Consider the following 18850-nt stretch of genomic DNA (forward strand, 5'->3'; position numbering starts at 1 on the left):
TAGACTATTCAAGAGTCCATAGTAAAATAACATGAAGCTCTTCTTTCTGTTCAATCTATCCTAGAGTTCGTACTAGAATAACATCTTAAGACGCAAATCAATCAAAACCCTAATGTCACCTAGATACTGCAATGTCACCTGAAGTATTCGTGGGTATGATTATACGATATGCATCACACAATCTCAGATTCATATATTCAACCAACACAAAGAACTTCAAAGAGTGCCCCAAAGTTCCTACCGGAGAGTCAAGACGAAAACGTGTGCCAACCCCTATGCATAAGTTCACAAGGTCACGAAACTCGCAAGTTGATCACCAAAACATACATCAAGTGGATCACGTGAATATCCCATTGTCACCACAGATAAGCACATGCAAGACATACATCAAGTGTTCTCAAATCCTTAAATTCTCAATCCAATAACATAACTTCAAAAGGAAAACTCAATCCATTACAAGAGAGTAGAGGGGGAGAAACATCATAAGATCCAACTATAATAGCAAAGCTCGCGATACATCAAGATCATTAGGGAGAAACATCATAAGATCCAACTATACTAGTACATACCCTCAGCCCCGAGGGGTGAACTACTGCCTCCTCATCATGGAGAGCGTCGGGATGATGAAGATGGCCACCGGTGAGGGATCCCCCTCCGGCAGGGTGCCAGAACAGGGTCCTGATTGGTTTTTGGTGGCTATAGAGGCTTGCGGCGGCGGATCTCCTGATCTAGGTTATTTTCTGAAAGTTTGGGGATATATAAGAGGCGTTGGCATCGGGAACAAGTAAGGGGGGTCCATGAGGTGGCCACGAGGCAGGGGGTGCGCCCAGGGGGGTAGTCTGCACCCTCACCCTCGTGGTGGCCTCGGGGCTCTTCTGGTCCATCTCCGATGCTCCGTGGGCTTCTTCTGGTCCAAAAATGTTCTCCGTAAATTTTCAGGTCAATTGGACTCCCATGGATATTCCTTTTCTACGATACTCAAAAACATGGAAAAAACAGAAACTGGCACTGGGCTCTAGGTTAATAGGTTAGTCCCAAAAATCATATAAAATAGCATATAAATGCAAATAGATATCCTAGATGGATAATATAATAGCATGGAACAATAAAAAATTATAGATACGTTGGAGACGTATCACGCACCACTGTGCCTTCCCTCACCCCGGCCACGGCTTCATCCTCTCACACTCATTGTGGGCCGGTGAACGCGCAGGATGTACTACTCATGGCACATGAGCTGCTGCGCCACCGCCCAACCAATGAGGGCTATGATGCCTAGCTTGGCCGCATCACTGAGCTTGTCAACACTACGGGCGAGGCCCTAGTGCATTCCCACACACTCTGTCCTCCGCTATCTTAAGCTAGCGACATGGCGAATGGCGCGCCTCCGCCGCCTCCTCTATGTGGTGACGACGACGAACCCCGCAATGACACGCGGTCATGCGCCCAACCGAGCGCAGTGCGTGCACTGTCCCGGGATGAGGCTAGCTGCCAAATCATGCACCGCACGCCGCTTGATGCACGGGCATCCCTCGAACGGCAGCGCCAACACCTGGATCTGGTCGCCCAAGAAGTCGCGGTTGCATGGCGCCAAGACCACACTGTCCCACAGCGGGGCGCACCTGTGAGCGCCGCTAGCTACCGGGCCTTCACTCGCGAGCCGCCCCAAGTTTTTTGGCCAGCCAAGTCAAGCTAGAACTACCTCTGTGCTTCGACGGCATCCCCCACCCCAGGGAGTTCCTCCAGCTCTACGTGCTAAGCATTGAGGAGGCGAACGGCGATGAAAAGATCATGGGGAACAGGTTTCCCATTCCCCCCAAGGATGGCACGTGCTCTTGGCTCAAGAACCTGCTCGAGTAATCTATGAAGGTGAACGCTGCACTCCCGAGGCTTGAGGTTGTGCGGCCCCTCAAGTGGTCACAATATGATATCACCTTCGACTCCAAGGACCACCTAATGTGCTCAGCCACCGCCGGTGCACTCCCCATGTTGTGCACTCCCACTATCAGCAACGTCTTCATTACCAAGACCTCATTGACAGGGGTGCCGGCCTTAACGTGATCTCCATCACAACCTTCGAGACACTTCAAGTGCTCTATGACCAGCTGATGCCCACCAGGCCCTTTTTGGGGGTGACCGATGGCTCCACCACCCCTCTGGGGCAACTGCGCCTCACTGTTACCTTTGACACTCGCGACAAATACCACACCAAGCTCATCAACTTCGATGTGGCCCACATTGGCCTCTCGTACAACACCATAATGGGGTACCCCAGTCTCACGAAGTTCATGGCGGCAACCCACCATGGCTACAATGTCCTCAAGATGCGAGGGTGCAGTGACATCATCACTATCACCTACCATGAAAAGGATGAAGTATGGTCCCTTGATCATGCCTACAAGGCCACTACGGCTGAAAATTCTATTGGCGAGAACACTACGGCGGATCCTGAAACTGTCCCCACGAAGAAGAAGCAGCTCCTCCCCAAGAGCCGTCCTGAGGCGGAGAAGGCATCGGTTGGCGACACCACCACCGCCATGCTTGCTGCCGGGGCTTGGCTACCTCCTCCAAAGGAAGGCACGTCTAGCACCTCTCTCTGGGCAGGCTTGAGGGAATCCACCTGGAGAGCATCTGACCTGACTAGCGTGACGAGGGAGGTGCTCGGGCACTACTTGGAGGCATGCTTAGATGCGCGCCCCTACAAGAAAGCAGCACGGTGCCAAGCACCAGGAGCACAGGAGTTCATCGCCCAAGAGATCCACAAGTTGTGGGAGGCTCTGGCCATGCGCGGCGAGCATTGCCCCGCATTGCCCGTCGACTCAGCTGCCGCTTCTGATGCGGGTGGCGAGTTGTGGGTGTGCGTTAATGTCCTGGGCCTAAACTGAGGCAGCTGCCAGGACCTATTGTAGCCGTCGTGCGTCGGCCAAAGCTGGGGCGTCCCCGGCTGGCGTCTCATGAGGCCCTGGCCCCTCGTGAGCCTCCAGGGCCTCAGGAGCCTGCCGGCCCCGGAGGGGCAGACATTCGCGATGCGCTTCGCAGACTTCTGCAGTCGCATCATTGCCAGGTGACTTTTTGGTTTGTTCAATTGCGGGCTCCCCTCGGGCTGGATTATCCTTAGGTTATTTTAGGGTCAAACCCTGCAGCTACCTTGCTGTTTGAGCATTTACTAAACTCGTCTCCGTTTTTGTGAGTTTACTCTTCTAGCATAAACATCGAGCTTGGTGCCGCATCACACCTCCTGAATGTCCCATGAGGGGTGGTGCCGCATCGCACCACCCCTTGGGGCCCCATGCGCTAGCAGCCCTCTTCTTGAATGTACCATGAGCGGGGCTATTGGGACGACGCCTGTGCCCGGGTCCATCTCTGAAGCGTTGATAAACCTAAGTGATCGAGCTCTGATAATCCCCAAGTGCAGGGAATCATCATAGCAATTCCCAAAGGTGGAAGTGATAAGTATGGATTGTCGAACCCACAAGGAGCTAAAGGTAAGATCAATATTCTCTCAAGTCCTATCTGCCACTGATACGACTCTACGTACACCGAACATTTGCTTCCAACTAGAAACGAGAAATAAAACTACATTGTGGGTATGAAGAGGATAACTTTGCATGATATCAAAGAGCGAAAATATGAAAGTAGGTGCTATGATATTACTAAATATTATAAATAACGAGTGTGGAAGAATGGTGGATCGGTGTGTGGAATTGTCCTAGGCAATTATTAACAAGACCGGTAATCACTATTGCAATTTCATATGAGGGAGAGGCATATGCTAACATACTTTCTCTTCTTGGATCATATGCACTTATAATTGGAACTCTAGCAAGCATCCGCAACTACTAAAGATCATTAAGGTAAAACCCAACCATAGCATTAAAGTATCAAGTCCTCTTTATTCCCATACGCCATGTCCTGCTTATCCCTGTTTATGTTTCAGTCACTCATGCAACGCAGACAGTAAGCAAACCATGGACATATTGCAACACCCTACAACGAGAATCCCTCACGCTTGTGCGACCCGGAGGGCACTATAGGACAACACCAAAGTAAAACATACAATTGATACCAATCTAGATCATCAATCAACCCAAAGAGAAAGGATATCTACTCAAAACATCATAGGATGGCACACATCATTGGATCATAATATCTGGCATAAAGCACCATGTTCAAGTAGGGATTACAACGGGGTGTGGGAGAGTGGACTGCATAAAAGAGATGAGGATGGACTAAGGGGTCCTCGGGCGTCCGGCCTGCAATCCATGGGCCGGACTGATGGGCTGTGAAGACAAGGCCGAAGACTGCACCGTGTCTGGATTGGACTCTACTTGGCGTGGAAGGCAAGCTTGGCGACCGAAGATTCCTTCTTATATAACCGACTCCATGTAAACCCTAGATCCCCTCAGTGTCTATATAAACCGAAGGGGATTGTCCGGAAAGGACACCACATATACTCATTACCATATTCACATAGGCAAGGCTTCTAGGGTTTAGCCATTACGATCTCGTGGTAGATCAACTCTTGTATTACTGATATTCATCAAGATCAATCAAGCAGGAAGTAGGGTATTACCTAAATAGAGAGGGCCCGAACCTGGGTAAACATCGTGTCCCCCGTCTCCTGTTACCATCGATCCTAGACGCATAGTTCGGGACCCCCTACCCGAGATCCGCTGGTTTTGACACCGACATTGGTGCTTTCATTGAGATTTCCACTGTGCCATCGAAAAAAGGTTCGATGGCCCCATCAATCGTCAATAATGACGCTGTCCAAGGAGGAACCTTCCTCCCCGGATAGATCTTCGTATTCGGCGGCTTCGTACTGCGGGCCAACTCGCTTGGCCAACTGGAGCAGATCGACAGCTATGCTCCTGGCCATTAGGCCGGATTCAGAAGCTTGAACTACGTCGTGGATATCCGTCGAGACTTGATCTTTGAGGGATTTGAGCCCGTGGCGATCGCTCCCCCTCATCCTGATGAACGTGACTTAAATCTGTCATCGGATCACACCGAGGAGATGGTTCCTGCGGCTGCTACGACCTTAGAGCCGAAGCAGATCGAGCCATCTGGAGAGCCACATGGACTCGACACCCTGCAATATTCGCTTTAACGGAATTTCTGACTCGTCTCCGGCTATAAGTTCCGGACCGTGTACGCCCGCGGACACCGAGCTAGATCGGTTATCGATCTTTGAGTTCAGCGCCGCTGACGCTTTCCAGCACTCGCCTTTGGGTGACGTGCTAAAATCTTTAAAGAATTTGTCCTTGGAGAAGGACTCACAGCCGAACTATGTCTAGTTCGAGCTAGAGACGGATGACGAGCAATTTTGCTTCCCACCCGCCACCCACTTCATAGCCACCGTCGATGACTTAACCGATGTGCTTGACTATGGCTCCGAAGACATCGACGGTATGGACGACGAAGCCGACAAGGAGCAAGGCCAAGACCCTCCATTCACTGGACGTTGGGCGGCTACCTCTTTGTATGATGAGTTCATGGTTGATGCACCTAAAGGATCTGGCGACGACAAAGAAGAACCAGATGCGAATAAAACCTCCGAGAAACAGTCCAAGCGCCGGCGGCCCAAACGCCGCCCCAAGCCCCGCCGCTTAAAGTACGGCAACACTGGCACCAGAGAAAATAGTACTCGAGGTGACGCCGGAAACAATGAAGACCCTGCCAGGGCTACATCCGAATAGGAACACGACAGCAGGCAAGACAACCCTGACGAACAGGCCATAGAAGATGTCTCGGAGGACGATAGTTACCGTCCACCCTCCTTGGAGGACACAAGCCTTGGCAACGAAGACTTCATTGTGCCCGAGGATTCTCTCGAGCAGTAGTGCTTTAAGCTTCAGCTCATAGCCACTTCAAGGAGCCTGAAAAAGAAACAACAACAGCTTTAAGCTGAACAAGACCACCTCGTCGACAGATGGATTGATGTCCCGACAGCCGAGGAATATGGCCTCAACCCTCCAGCCAAGAGGTACCCGAAACGCAGACTGCTACCTCAATTTGATGAGGAGGCGCCGGAGCACATATCTCCCTCGCGTAATACGGACTGACCACCACGTGGTCGGGACAGAGCGGCCGAACGGCCACCCTGCGGTCGGGATAAAGCGGCAACTCAGGCCGAACAGTAGAACGGCCCACCAGCCCGCCAAAATAGGGACGGAAGTGTCCGGAGTCATATGTACGACTTCCGATAGAATCTGGACAGTAGAGCAGGACACACAAGATCTATATACGGATCGCGGGGACGTTTCCATACTTGGGATGACAGCTACCTATTCGAACGTGACAAACTTAATCACACCCGGCCGATAACCACAGACGGACGTCGTCGGAGATACGCTGTGACACGACCCACTATAGAGGCGCCACACACCCTCTCCACTTCACAGACGAGGTGCTAAATCATGAATTCCCCAAGGGGTTGAAGCTTGTCAATATTGAATCATACGACGGAACAACCGACCCCGTAGTGTGGATAGAAGGTTTTATTCTTCACATACACATGGCCCAAGGAGATGACCTCCATGCCATCAAATACCTCCCATTAAAGCTCAAAGGACCAGCTCGACACTAGCTAAATAGTCTTCCTGAGAACTCCATCGGCAGCTGGGAGGACTTGGAAGAGGCCTTCCTCGACAACATCCAGGGTATATATGTCCGGCCACCCGATGCCAATGACTTAAGCCACATAGTTCAACAATCGGGAGAATCAGCCAGAAAATTCTGGACTAGGTTCCTAACCAAAAAAACCAGATCGTCGACTGTTCGGACGTTGAACCCCTAGCGGCCTTTAAGCATAGCATCCGGGACGAATGGCTTGCCGCCACCTCGGCCAGGAAAAGCCGAGATGCATGGCAGCCCTCACGACACTTATGACCCGCTTTTGCGCGGGAGAGGATAGTTGGTTGGCTCGCAGTACAAACACAGCCAACGACACATGCCACTCCGAGGCCAAAAACAGCACCGGCAAGCTCCGGCGCAACAGACACAAACGCCGAAGCAATGGCGATAATGCCGATGACACTACAGTTCACGCTGGATTCAGTGGCTCCAAGTCTGGCCAGCGAAAGAAGCCCTATAAAAGGAGTAGCGGAGGACCATCCAGCTTGGACCGCATACTCGATCATCCTTGCCAGAAACATGGCACCCCAGACAAACTGGCCAACCATACTAACAGAGATTGTCGGGTCTCTAAACAAGCCAGCAAGGTCAATAGCAGAAACAAGGAAGGAGAATCACATAGCGAGGACGATGACGAGGAGCCCCGGTAGCCGAACACTCGGGAGCAAAAGAAATTTCCCCCTCAAGTCAAAATGGTGAACATAATATACGCTACACACATCCCCAAAAGGGAGCGCAAGCGCGCACTTAGGGACGCCTATACGTTAGAGCCAGTCACCCTGAAATTCAATCCGTGCTTATCATTTCCGATCATCTTTGACCGCCGAGATCATCCAACCAGCATTTGCCATGGCGGGTCAGCCACACTGGTCCTCCACCCAATCATCGACGGATTTCACCTGACACGAGTCATAATTGACGGTGGTAGCAGCCTCAACCTGCTCTGTCAGGATACAGTACATAAAATGAGCATCGACCGCTCACGGGTCAAGCCCATGAAGACTACCTTTAAAGGAGTCATACCAGGCGTACAGGCCCGTTGTACAGGCTCGATAACCCTGGAGGCAGTATTCGGTTCCCTAGATAACTTCCAAAGCGAAGAACTAATCTTCGATATCGTCCCATTTCACAGCGGCTATCATGCCCTGCTCGGACGAACCGCATTCGCTAGATTCAATGCGGTGCCACATTATGCTTATCTCAAGCTCAAGATGCCCAGCCCACATGGCATCATTACAGTAAATGGAAATGCGGAACGCTCCCTCCATACAGAGGAGCTCACTGCCGCCCTAGCAGCAGAAGTACAAAGGGACCTTCTCAGGCAACATTATAATCCGGCTGCCGAGCCCCTGGACATCATCAAGAGGGTCCGGACCACACTGCAACAAGACAACTCGGCTCGTCAAGAGCCGAATTAGCAATTTGACCTCCGTCCCAACCTTGATGAGGCAATGGCACTAATATCGCGCGTACATAAACTACGCACTCAAAACCTCATGGGAATTTATGGAGGCATACCTCGCTCGCGATCCACTATATGGCTCGACCGACCCTGGGGTTCGCACGCTTTTACTTTTTCTTCTCTTCTGGAGGTCTATGCAGACAACCCGCTTGTAGAACACACCAACGAGGCAAGGAGCTCTGGCTTACAAGGGAATCCCCGGGTGGTCTATACTAAACGAATGCCATACTTGCTTTTCATACCCACACGTAGCTCGCCCTTGGTGGCGACATGTTAAATAGCCCTACATGCTTATCGCATTACTCGTACAAAGTACGCCTTGACGTACCAGTTACATCACAATGTTGAATACACGGTAGCCTCAGCTTATTATTTCATTTTTCCGTTTACTCACCTCGGTATTAATTACTCACTGCACACATACACCATGGTATGTATTACTATGCCAGGGGCTTCATCACACCCAACACTACGGGAATAAAAAGTCCGAACACTTTTATAGTATAGTTCGACACCCCAAACTTATAGCATTATCCACTACAAGAAATATGTCAACTTGTGACCACCACTATTGGTCACTGAATGGTCACAAATTTCCATTTGTGACCTTTTTGTGACCAAAAACATAAGGTCAAAAGCTGGCCGTCGTAAACTGACTATAGCGACCTTTCTTCTGGAATGGTCGCAAACGTTTATGACCAAAATAAGCCTATTGTTCTGTTTTGGTCACTAGCAACCTCCCCAGTCCACGTAGGCATCCAGCGTGGCAAGCTGATGTGGCACAAGATTCAGCCCGGTCCAATTCAGTTTTCTACATGGGCCTAGCCCAACAATTCAGCCTATTTGTGTTTTTTCTGTCTGTTAATTTTTGGTTGGGTTCATGGGCCAAGCCCAATATTGCAGCCTTTTTATTGTTGGGTTGTGGCCTTTATGTCTAAACGAATTTATTTTTCTTTTTTTCCCAAAAGAAGGGTCCACTAGTCAGATGGGTCCCAGTTGTCAGGTTCTAGTAACATCATCAGTTGGTTGTAGCCTTTTCAGGCGCAGTACACAGGAATACAATCTTGCCCATATATATTGTTGAGAATTTTTCATAATTTTGCTGTCAAAGCAGCATGTACACAGGAATACAATTTTGCTATCAAAGCAACATTTCAAACGTACATATTCATGACATCGTACATAAAAACCAGCAATAAAAAGATTACAATATGCCATTTGGCTCAAATCACATAACATATGACATCCAGGTTCCAGCAACGAAAAAAGATAACCACCACATCATACCATCTGCACATTCAAAGAGAACAAACTATATGTCAAAAGAGAACTGAGCAGAAAATTGCCAATAAAAGAAAGAAGATAATATACTCTATAATTACTACAGATTTGCTCACTGATACACACACACACTTTGCATATACAGATTTGCTCCCCGCAAAAACAATTCTGAACAGTTGGCTATAATAATTTACGGCAAAGAAATTCCCAAAACAGAGAATGGTACATCTCGAAATTCCCCAAAAACATAGGAAATGCGACATCCATGACAAGCTGTGGCATTACTAGAGGATTTGATTAAACCAACATGTTGGAGTGTGTTGAATAGATAAAATAAACTCAATTAATGGGGCAATGCAAATTATTTACTCACTATCGCACGACATTCACCTGTGATTGAACCCTGCGGGCACATACAAATTATCACCTGACCCGGTTATGGAATGAGCTGGTGCAAGATTGAGGTAATTCCAACTTTACGTTGGACTAACCAAACACTGTCCTTTAGTATGTAAAACCTTCTGTTCTTCCAAAAGATTCAGTAGAGTGGGCTAAATTCTTTACTCACTACAGTTTCAACTATTCTATATGGAAAAAATTACCAGAAAATCTCTGCAGAGAACCATTACCACCAATCAGTTGTGACTCAATTCTTCTTTCTTGACCCAAATGCATTCTTTCAGGCCAAACAAAATTGAGCCTCCTAGCGAAATGTTCAACTTCCCTGTTTGTTCAGAAATGAAGCATGTCATTAATTCGCACGAGGGCTTTTGTACAGGAATATGAGTAGTAAATTTGTTATAGCATTTTCAGTATACATAATAATAGAATAATCAAATATAAACAGCAGTGAGCCCAAGTACTAGCAAATAGATCTTCTGCATAGAACACTACAATTTAGAAAAGAGAACTAGGGGTAGGAGAGGGAGCCGCTCACCGATGAGCTTGTGGTCGCTGCCATACATAGCCGCCGTCACACCGGTCACCGTGCGCAAGAGCAGAGCACCGCTGCACCGGTGACACACACCATGAGCTACCTGGGGAAAACAATATGAGCCACAGTTAGCCAATTCACATGACAGTAGGCAGGTAAAAGCAGAACCAGAGGATCATGAAGCAGGCGGAGCTGGGATTTCACTTTTTCTCTGGAACTAATAGAACATGCTACTAACAAGTTATCGGAACCATTCCAACAGCAGGGCACACCACAGCTACCCACTACTCCATTAGTTAGTACGTACCAACCACAGCCACAACTCCACAGGCATTGCTGATGGAGCTAAACCGACTTCAACTTGCAGACAAAATTAGCACACAACTCATGCATCACATCACTAGCGAAGTAAACCGATTTTAGCATAGAGTTTATTATCATATGAGTTCCCTATTTCTGTGGTCCTGGAGTTTGGCGTGTTACCTCATCCGCGATCATGCTAACAGACAGACATAACATGGGTTGTACCATGGCGCCAGTGAAAGAAACATGCAGCAGAACTCTCAAAGAATCTCCCCCCCAATCACTTCTCAAATATGTTTCACTTCTTATTGGAAGCAAATGTCATTGTACTGTACATTTGTACAGACGAAATAGTTATCGTACATTTGTTACTACTGCCATATTTGATGCAGCTTGACTAGTATAATCAATGCAAATACTTCTAATCCCCACGAATCATAATATCAGTCAGGTTAAATGAAATCAGTTATCCCAAAGCAATGAAGCTTAATGGCACCGGACCAAGAAAGACCAAAAAAAACTCGCCAACTTATCTTTCTGATGCACAATGGTCTCAGCGACCACCATCTCTATGCATAACCAAGTGTGCCTCGATATCAGCCACGCTAGCGTCCTGTAGTGGTTGTCTGTCCAGTCCATCATTGGCACCACGCTGCGGGAGCGGGGGGATGGGAGCAAGAAAATAAGTATCAGTCAGCTCCGACCATGGCCAGGTATATTGTCCAACTCGGGACTGGACACAATCAACAGATACGAAATGCACAATTGACAACAGCTCCCACCAGACGGAGGAAACGAACCTGGCGTGGATGAGCTTGACACTGGTCTTCATGCCGGGCCTGGACCAGTTGTAGGCGATGGATCCCGCGATCCCCGTGAGCCACAGCGTCCCTGCAAGCACACAGGACAGACTGGATCACACCCACAGCCTATCCGTACCATACCAGAATTATGCATCTACCTCTAAACACGAAACTAGTTGGTACAGAACAGTATAGGGGAATTTGGACATGGCCGGCGAGATCCGGCACTAAACCCCGGCCAGATCCGATCCCTGGGAAGGAGACAAAGCCATGATCCGGCCCGGGCCTCGCGAGATCTGGCCTCTGGGAATGCATTTTGAGGAGGGAGGAGGGGTAGGGGTAGTACCGAGATGTCGACGAGGTGCGCGACGAGGCTCTCGGCGTCGATGAGCGCCGTGGCTTCGGCGACCGTGACCTTGGGTTTCTTCACCTTGGGCGCCTCGGCCTGGGGGCGGTCCTTGGCCGCGCCGTCCGAGTCGGAGCCCTCGTCAGAGGAGCGGGAGCCCCAGGGGACGTGGGTGTTGGCGTTGGCATCGTCGGAGTTGTAGCCGACCGTGGCGTCCCGGGCGGCCTGGATCATGCAGTGGCGCTCCTGCGAGCGCTTGTCGATGCCCTCGAAGATGTCGGGCTTGCCCAGATAGGGTGCCGCGGCCGTGACCGAGGCCATGGCGGCGGGCTTGCGGCTGCTGCCCTTGGCGTAGGTCACCTTCTGCCAGCCGTGTGAGGGGTCAGCGGGCGCGGAGGAGGAGGAGGAGGCGGCGAGCGCGTCCATGGCGGACGAGGAGGAGCCCGCGGTGAAGGCGACGTCGTCCATTGCCATGGCTGGGGTAGGGCGGGGTCGGCACGGGGAGCATGCAAGGGAGAGGCAAGTCGTTTGCTCTGGTTGCGCGCTGGTGGGTGGGGGTGCGGGGCGGAGGAGGAGAGCGATGAGAGCCGTGGCGGCGGCGAGGACTGGATCTGAATCGGGGGAGAGGGGAGAGGGGACGGGAGGAGTGGAGTTAGGGTTTGGGCTGCGGGTGGGTGGGTGGATGGATGGATGGATGTGTGCCATGTCATCAATCCATGGCACAAACATCTCCACCAATGAAAATTAAATTTATGTATATGTGTTTTTTTTCTTTTTATTTCTCTTTTTTCTTTTCGCCTATGTGAAGAACCTATCAAATATTAGTTACAAAATTGGACCGCAAAATTTTTTAAAAATATTTGACCGTGTATTATGTACAAATTGACCAAAGGTTCCCTCTTAAAAGTTTTTCGTCCACCTCTCGTCCATTTTCCGAGTGCCCAAAATAAGTTTTTTTAAGGACCTACCATATATTTGTTGCAAAATTGGACCAAGTAAATTTTCTAAAATACTAGGCCATATTTAATATACAATTGACCAAATGGTTGGGTGTCAAAAGCTTTGATCCACCTCTCGTGAAAAAGACAAATTTCTGTCGGTTTAGCTGGAAGCGGGTCAAATTTGAACTGCAGCTGCCTCATAGTTTGCTCTTCATTTTTTCCAAAAATCATTTTTAGGTACAAAAGTATCTATTTAATCAGAGAAATATCAAAAGTTTTCCAATATTCAACCACTAGCTAGGAACGGTCATGCCCGTAGTTTTGACCGCATTTTGAAACGGGCATAAAAAATTCAAAAAAATCAAAAAATTAGGAAACCTTCGCATTGTGTCATTATATGTGGCCAAGTTCCCAGGAAAAATAACAAACTTGTAATACGACAATTATTTTTAAAAAGTGTTCTCAGAAATGAGATATCATGCATGAAGATTCAGGGTTTTCAAGCCAAATGATCAATCTTATGGTCACATTCATGGCATAGTTTGTTCAAATGATCTCATATTGTGCACAAGGGTTCATATTGGAATAGCAAACAATGTTGCCTAAGGAAGTTTTCATTTTCTTTGGACAAAAAAACCATTTTCCATTTTTCGAGTGCCCAAAAGGAGGTTTTTTTGTGAAGGACCTACCAAATAATTGTTGCAAAATTGGACCAAATCATTTTTCTAAAATACTAGGACATATTTAATGCACAATTGACCTAATGGTTGGGTGTAAAAAGTTTTGATCCACCTCTCATGAAAAAGACAAATTCCCGCTGATTCAGCTGGAAGCGGGTCAAATTTGAACTGTAGCTGCCTTGTAGTTTGCTCTTTATTTTTTCCAAAAATCATTTCTAGGTACATAAGTATCTATTTAATCATAGAAACACCAAAAAAATTCCAAGATTCAACCACTAGCCAAGAACGGTCATTCCCGCCGTTTTGACCGCATTTTGAAACGGGCATAAAAAATTCAAAAAAATCAAAAAATTGGGAAACCTTCGCATTGTGTCATTATATGTGGCCAAGTTCTTAGTAAAAATAACAAACTTGTAATACGGCAATTATTTTAAAAAAGTGTTCTCAAAAACGAGCTATCACGTGTGGAGATCAATGGCTTGCAAGCCAAATGATCAATCTTATGGCCACATTCATGGCATAGTTTGTTCAAATGATCTCATATTGTGCACAAGAGTGCATATTGGAATGGCAAACAATGTTGTCTAAGGAAGTTTTCATTTTCGTTGGACGAAAAAACCATTTTCCATTTTTCGAGTGCCCAAAAGGAGGTTTTTTTGTGAAGGAACTACCAAATAATTGTTGTAAAATTGGAACAAATCATTTTTATAAAATACTAGGCCATATTTAATGCACAATTGACAAAATGGTTGGGTGTAAATTTTTTTGATCCAGCTCTCGTGAAAAAGACAAATTTCCGCCGATTCAGCTGGAAGCGGGTCAAATTTGAACTGCAACTGCCTCATAGTTTGCTATTTATTTTTTCCAAAAATCATTTCTAGTTACATAAGGACCTATTTAATCATAAATACATGGTTTGGTGGCGATACGTTGAGGTTTGGGCGGTGGCCGAGGGCCCCAACTCTAGAGCGCGTAAACTCGCATACCCGTCGCGTGGTCACCGCATGACCGTAATGTTGCCATGTGTTCTGGGAGGCCTAGGCATGTATAGAGGGTTGGGCACTACCCAGGTTGGTGCTAGGAAGAAAATTACAACATAAGATTCTCATGAGGAGACAGATCGATGCTCAAATATTAATTAGCAGCCAAGTGTTTGATTAGCGGTACGGGAAATGCACATGGCCAATGGGCGTGAGTTTTGGCTGAGGATGATAATCTACTAAGGAGAATGTCTTCACAAATTTTTAGCTCAAAAGGAGGATCCTAGGTGGTACTTGCTTTGCAAAGTACCACGCTGGACAAAAATATGAATGTTGAAGCTGGGCTCAAAATAATGAATGGAGTGAGCTGAAATTTTGTGGAGGATGGTTATTTGGGCATAGGAAAGCATTGTAGAAAATTGATACCATTTGGACATGCCAAAGTAGTACTTCCTTCACAATGCTCTTCTATGGACAGAAACTTGGGAAAACTAGTGAGAGAGATTGGATGAATGAAATGAGCTCAAAATTGGTGTAGGCAAGTTACTTAGGTATGGTCATGCGCTGGTAAATTTTCAGATCATTTGGGTAAGCCTAGCTAGTACTTACTTCACAAAGCTTCTCTCGAGGTAGAAACTTTGGAAATTTCCTGAGAAAGATTTACTAATAAAATTGAGCTGAATATTACCATGTGGCAATGATTTGGGTATGAAAGAGTGCCCGAAAAGTTTGAGGGTAATTGGAGGGGTCTATATAACACTTGCTTTGCAACGTGCCAATTTGGCCATAAAATATAAATTGAACCTGGGCTCACATAGATGATTTGACTGAGCTGCAATTTGGAGGAGGGTGATAATTTAGGCATATGAAGGAACTGTATAAATTTCATGTCATTTAGAGATATAAAAAAGGTACTTCCTTCACAATGCTTCTAGGTGGACAAAAACTTTGGAAATTTGCCGAGGAAGATTTGCTAGGCAAATGGAGCTGAATTTTGTCATGCGGTAATGATTTGGATAGGAAAGAGTGCCCAAAAATTCCAAGGGCAATCAAGAATATATAAATAGCACTTCCTTCATAAAGTGTTGTTGTAAACAGAATAGGAAAATGAATATTGTTGAATTAGTTTTGAACTAGGCAAGGAAGGATTTTTACATATTTGATGAAGATATGCCCCAAAGAATTTATGAGATTTGTTTGGGAATTTTGGGAATGATAGAAATATAGGTTGCTTCACAACCTAGGGCAAAAACTGCCACATGGACATGACACATAGGCAAAACTGATGAGATGGCGCCTAGTCATCACAACCCACCACAATCTACAAGGCTATGACCATCTATATTGGTCATTAAAAACTAGAAATAAGGTAGCGGACTAGCACTTTTTGCTTTGTGACCATTTCATGTAAGGAAATTACGATCTTTCTGACCAAAATGGTCGCAATGGTTTAGGGTTTGGAGCCCCGTGAACAGCTTTTGACCAATTGGTCTAAAATGGTCATAAATTTATGACCAATTCTTCGAGGGTCACTGACAGAAGGTCATAAGTTGACATATTACTTGTGGTGTTTTTCTTGAAACTAGTGGTCTTGTTGACCATCAACACTTGATTTCTACCTCCGCAGCTTTCAGCATTGCGAAGAGCTCGGGAATAGTCTTATTCATCCCTTGCATATTATAGTTCATCACGAAGCTCTTGTAGCTTGGTGGCAGTGATTGGAGAATTCTGTCAATGACGCAATCATCTGGAAGATTAACTCCCATCTGAATCAAGTGATTATTATACCCAGACATTTTGAGTATATGCTCACTGACAGAACTGTTCTCCTCCATCTTGCAGCTATAGAACTTATTGGAGACTTCATATCTCTCAATCCGGGCATTTGCTTGAAATATTAACTTCAACTCCTGGAACATCTCATATGCTCCATGACGTTCAAAACGTCGTTGAAGTCCCGATTCTAAGCCGTAAAGCATGGCACACTGAACTATCGAGTAGTCATCAGCTTTGCTGTGCCAGACGTTCATAACATCTGGTGTTGCTCCAGCAGCAGTCCGTGTAATTGCTACCATCATCTTTCAACTTTGCTTTCTCAAGGAACGCATTAAAATTCAACGGAACAACAGCACGGGCCATCTATCTACAATCAAACATACATAAGCAAGATACTATCAGGTACTAAGTTCATGATAAGTTTAAGTTCAATTAATCATATTACTTAAGAACTCCCACTTAGATAGACATCCCTCTAATCCTCTAAGTGATCACGTGATCCAAATCAACTAAACCATAACCGATCATCATGTGAGATGGAATAGTTTTCAATGGTGAACATCGTTATGTTGATCATATCTACTATATGATTCACGCTCGACCTTTCGGTCTCCGTGTTCCGAGGCCATATCTGTATATGCTAGGCTCGTCAAGTTTAACCTGAGTATTCTGCGTGTGCAAAACTGGCTTGCACCCGTTGTAGATGGACGTAGAGCTTATCACACCCGATCATCACGTGGTGTCTGGGCACGACGAACTTTGGCAACGGTGCATACTCAGGGAGAAACTTCTTGATAATTTAGTGAGAGATCATCTTATAATGCTACCGTCAATCAAAGCAAGATAAGATGCATAAAAGATAAACATCACATGCAATCAATATCAGTGATATGATATGGCCATCATCATCTTGTGCTTGTGATCTCCATCTCCGAAGCACCGTCATGATCACCATCGTCACCGGCGCGACACCTTGATCTCCATCGTAGCATCGTTATTGTCTCGCCAATCTTATGCTTCCACGACTATCGCTACCGTTTAGTGATAAAGTAAAACATTACTACGCGATTGCATTGCATACAATAAAGCGACAACCATATGGCTCCTGCCAGTTGCCGATAACTCGGTTACAAAACATGATCATCTCATACAATAAAATTAGCATCATGTCTTGACCATATCACATCACAACATGCCCTGCAAAAACAAGTTAGACGTCCTCTACTTTGTTGTTGCAAGTTTTACGTGGCTGCTACGGGCTTAAGCAAGAACCAATCTTACCTACGCATCAAAACCACAACGATAGTTTGTCAAGTTGGTGTTGTTTTAACCTTCGCAAGGATCGGGCGTAGCCACACTCAGTTCAACTAAAGTTGGAGAAACTGTAACCCGCAAGCCACCTATGTGCAAAGCACGTCGGGAGAACTGGTCTCGCGTAAGCGTACGCGTAATGTCGGTCCGGGCCGCTTCGTCCAACAATACCGCCGAACCAAGTATGACATGCTGGTAAGCAGTATGACTTATATCGCCCACAACTCACTTGTGTTCTACTCGTGCATATAACATCAACACATAAAACCGTAGGCTCGGATGCCACTGTTGGGGAACGTAGTAATTTCAAAAAAAATTCCTACGCACACGCAAGATCATGGTGATGCATAGCAACGAGAGGGGAGAGTGTGATCTACGTACCCTTGTAGATCGACAGCGGAAGCGTTATGACAACGCGGTTGATGTAGTCGTACGTCTTCACGGTCCGACCGATCAAGCACAGAAACTACGGCACCTCCGAGTTTTAGCACACGTTCAGCTCGATGATGATCCCCGGACTCCGATCCAGCAAAGTGTCGGGGAAGAGTTCTGTCAGCACGACGGCGTGGTGACGATCTTGATGTACTACTGTCGCAGGGCTTCGCCTAAGCACCGCTACAATATTATCGAGGAGTATGGTGGCAGGGGGCACCGCACACGGCTAAGAATATGATCACGTGGATCAACTTGTGTGTTTCTGGGGTGCCCCTGCCTCCGTATATAAAGGTTCAAGAGAGGAGGAGGCCGGGCGGCCCCTATGGCGCACCAAGGAGTGAGTCCTACTAGGAGGGGGCAGGGAGAAGGAAAGGGGGGCGCCGCCCCCCCTCTCCTAGTCCAATTCGGACCAGGGGGAGGAGGCGCGCGGCCCACCTTTGGCTGCCCCTCTCTCTGTCCACTAAGGCCCATATGGCCCATTACTTCTCCCGGGGGGATTCCGGTAACCCTCCAGCTTTCCGGTTTTCTCCGAAATCACCCGGAACACTTCCGGTGTCCGAATATAGCCGTGCAATATATCAATCTTTATGTCTCGACCATCTTGAGACTCCTCGTCATGTCCGTGATCACATCTGGGACTCCGAACAACCTTCGGTACATCAAAACGTATAAACTCATAATATAAATGTCATCGAAACCTTAAGCGTGCGGACCCTACGGGTTCGAGAACAATGTAGACATGACCGAGACATGTCTCCGGTCAATAACCAATAGCGGGACCTGGATGCCCATATTGGCTCCTACATATTCTACGAAGATCTTTATCGGTGAGACCGCATAACAACATACGTTGTTCCCTTTGTCATCGGTATTTTACTTGCCCGAGATTCGATCGTCGGTATCCAATACCTAGTTCAATCTCGTTACCGGCAAGTCTCTTTACTCGTTCTGTAATACATCAT

General features: G+C 47.1%; 1 protein-coding gene across 1 annotated transcript; it reads right to left on the bottom strand.

Annotated features, from left to right (window-relative positions):
• Nucleotides 1–10415: 10415 nt before the first annotated feature.
• Nucleotides 10416–12359, bottom strand: LOC125556637. The gene is made up of 3 exons (XM_048719323.1): nt 11766–12359; nt 11417–11507; nt 10416–11268 (listed from the first exon to the last, which is right to left on the bottom strand). The coding sequence occupies exons 1-2, from the start codon at nt 12237–12239 to the stop codon at nt 11445–11447; spliced, it is 537 nt and encodes a 178-aa protein (XP_048575280.1). The 5' UTR covers nt 12240–12359; the 3' UTR covers nt 10416–11268; nt 11417–11444.
• Between the last annotated feature and the right edge of the window lie 6491 nt (nt 12360–18850).

Source organism: Triticum urartu, chromosome 5, assembly GCF_003073215.2.
Source record: "Triticum urartu cultivar G1812 chromosome 5, Tu2.1, whole genome shotgun sequence".
Taxonomy (NCBI): domain Eukaryota; kingdom Viridiplantae; phylum Streptophyta; class Magnoliopsida; order Poales; family Poaceae; genus Triticum; species Triticum urartu.

What these genes read in the sequence shown, in the direction of transcription:
- LOC125556637 (XM_048719323.1), bottom strand. Translation starts at nt 12,239, where the DNA reads ATGGCAATGGACGACGTCGCCTTCACCGCGGGCTCCTCCTCGTCCGCC. An exon ending in CGCACCTCGTCGACATCTCG is followed by an intron (nt 11,508 to 11,765) that starts GTACTACCCCTA and finishes GTGTGCTTGCAG; the next exon opens with GGACGCTGTGGCTCACGGGG.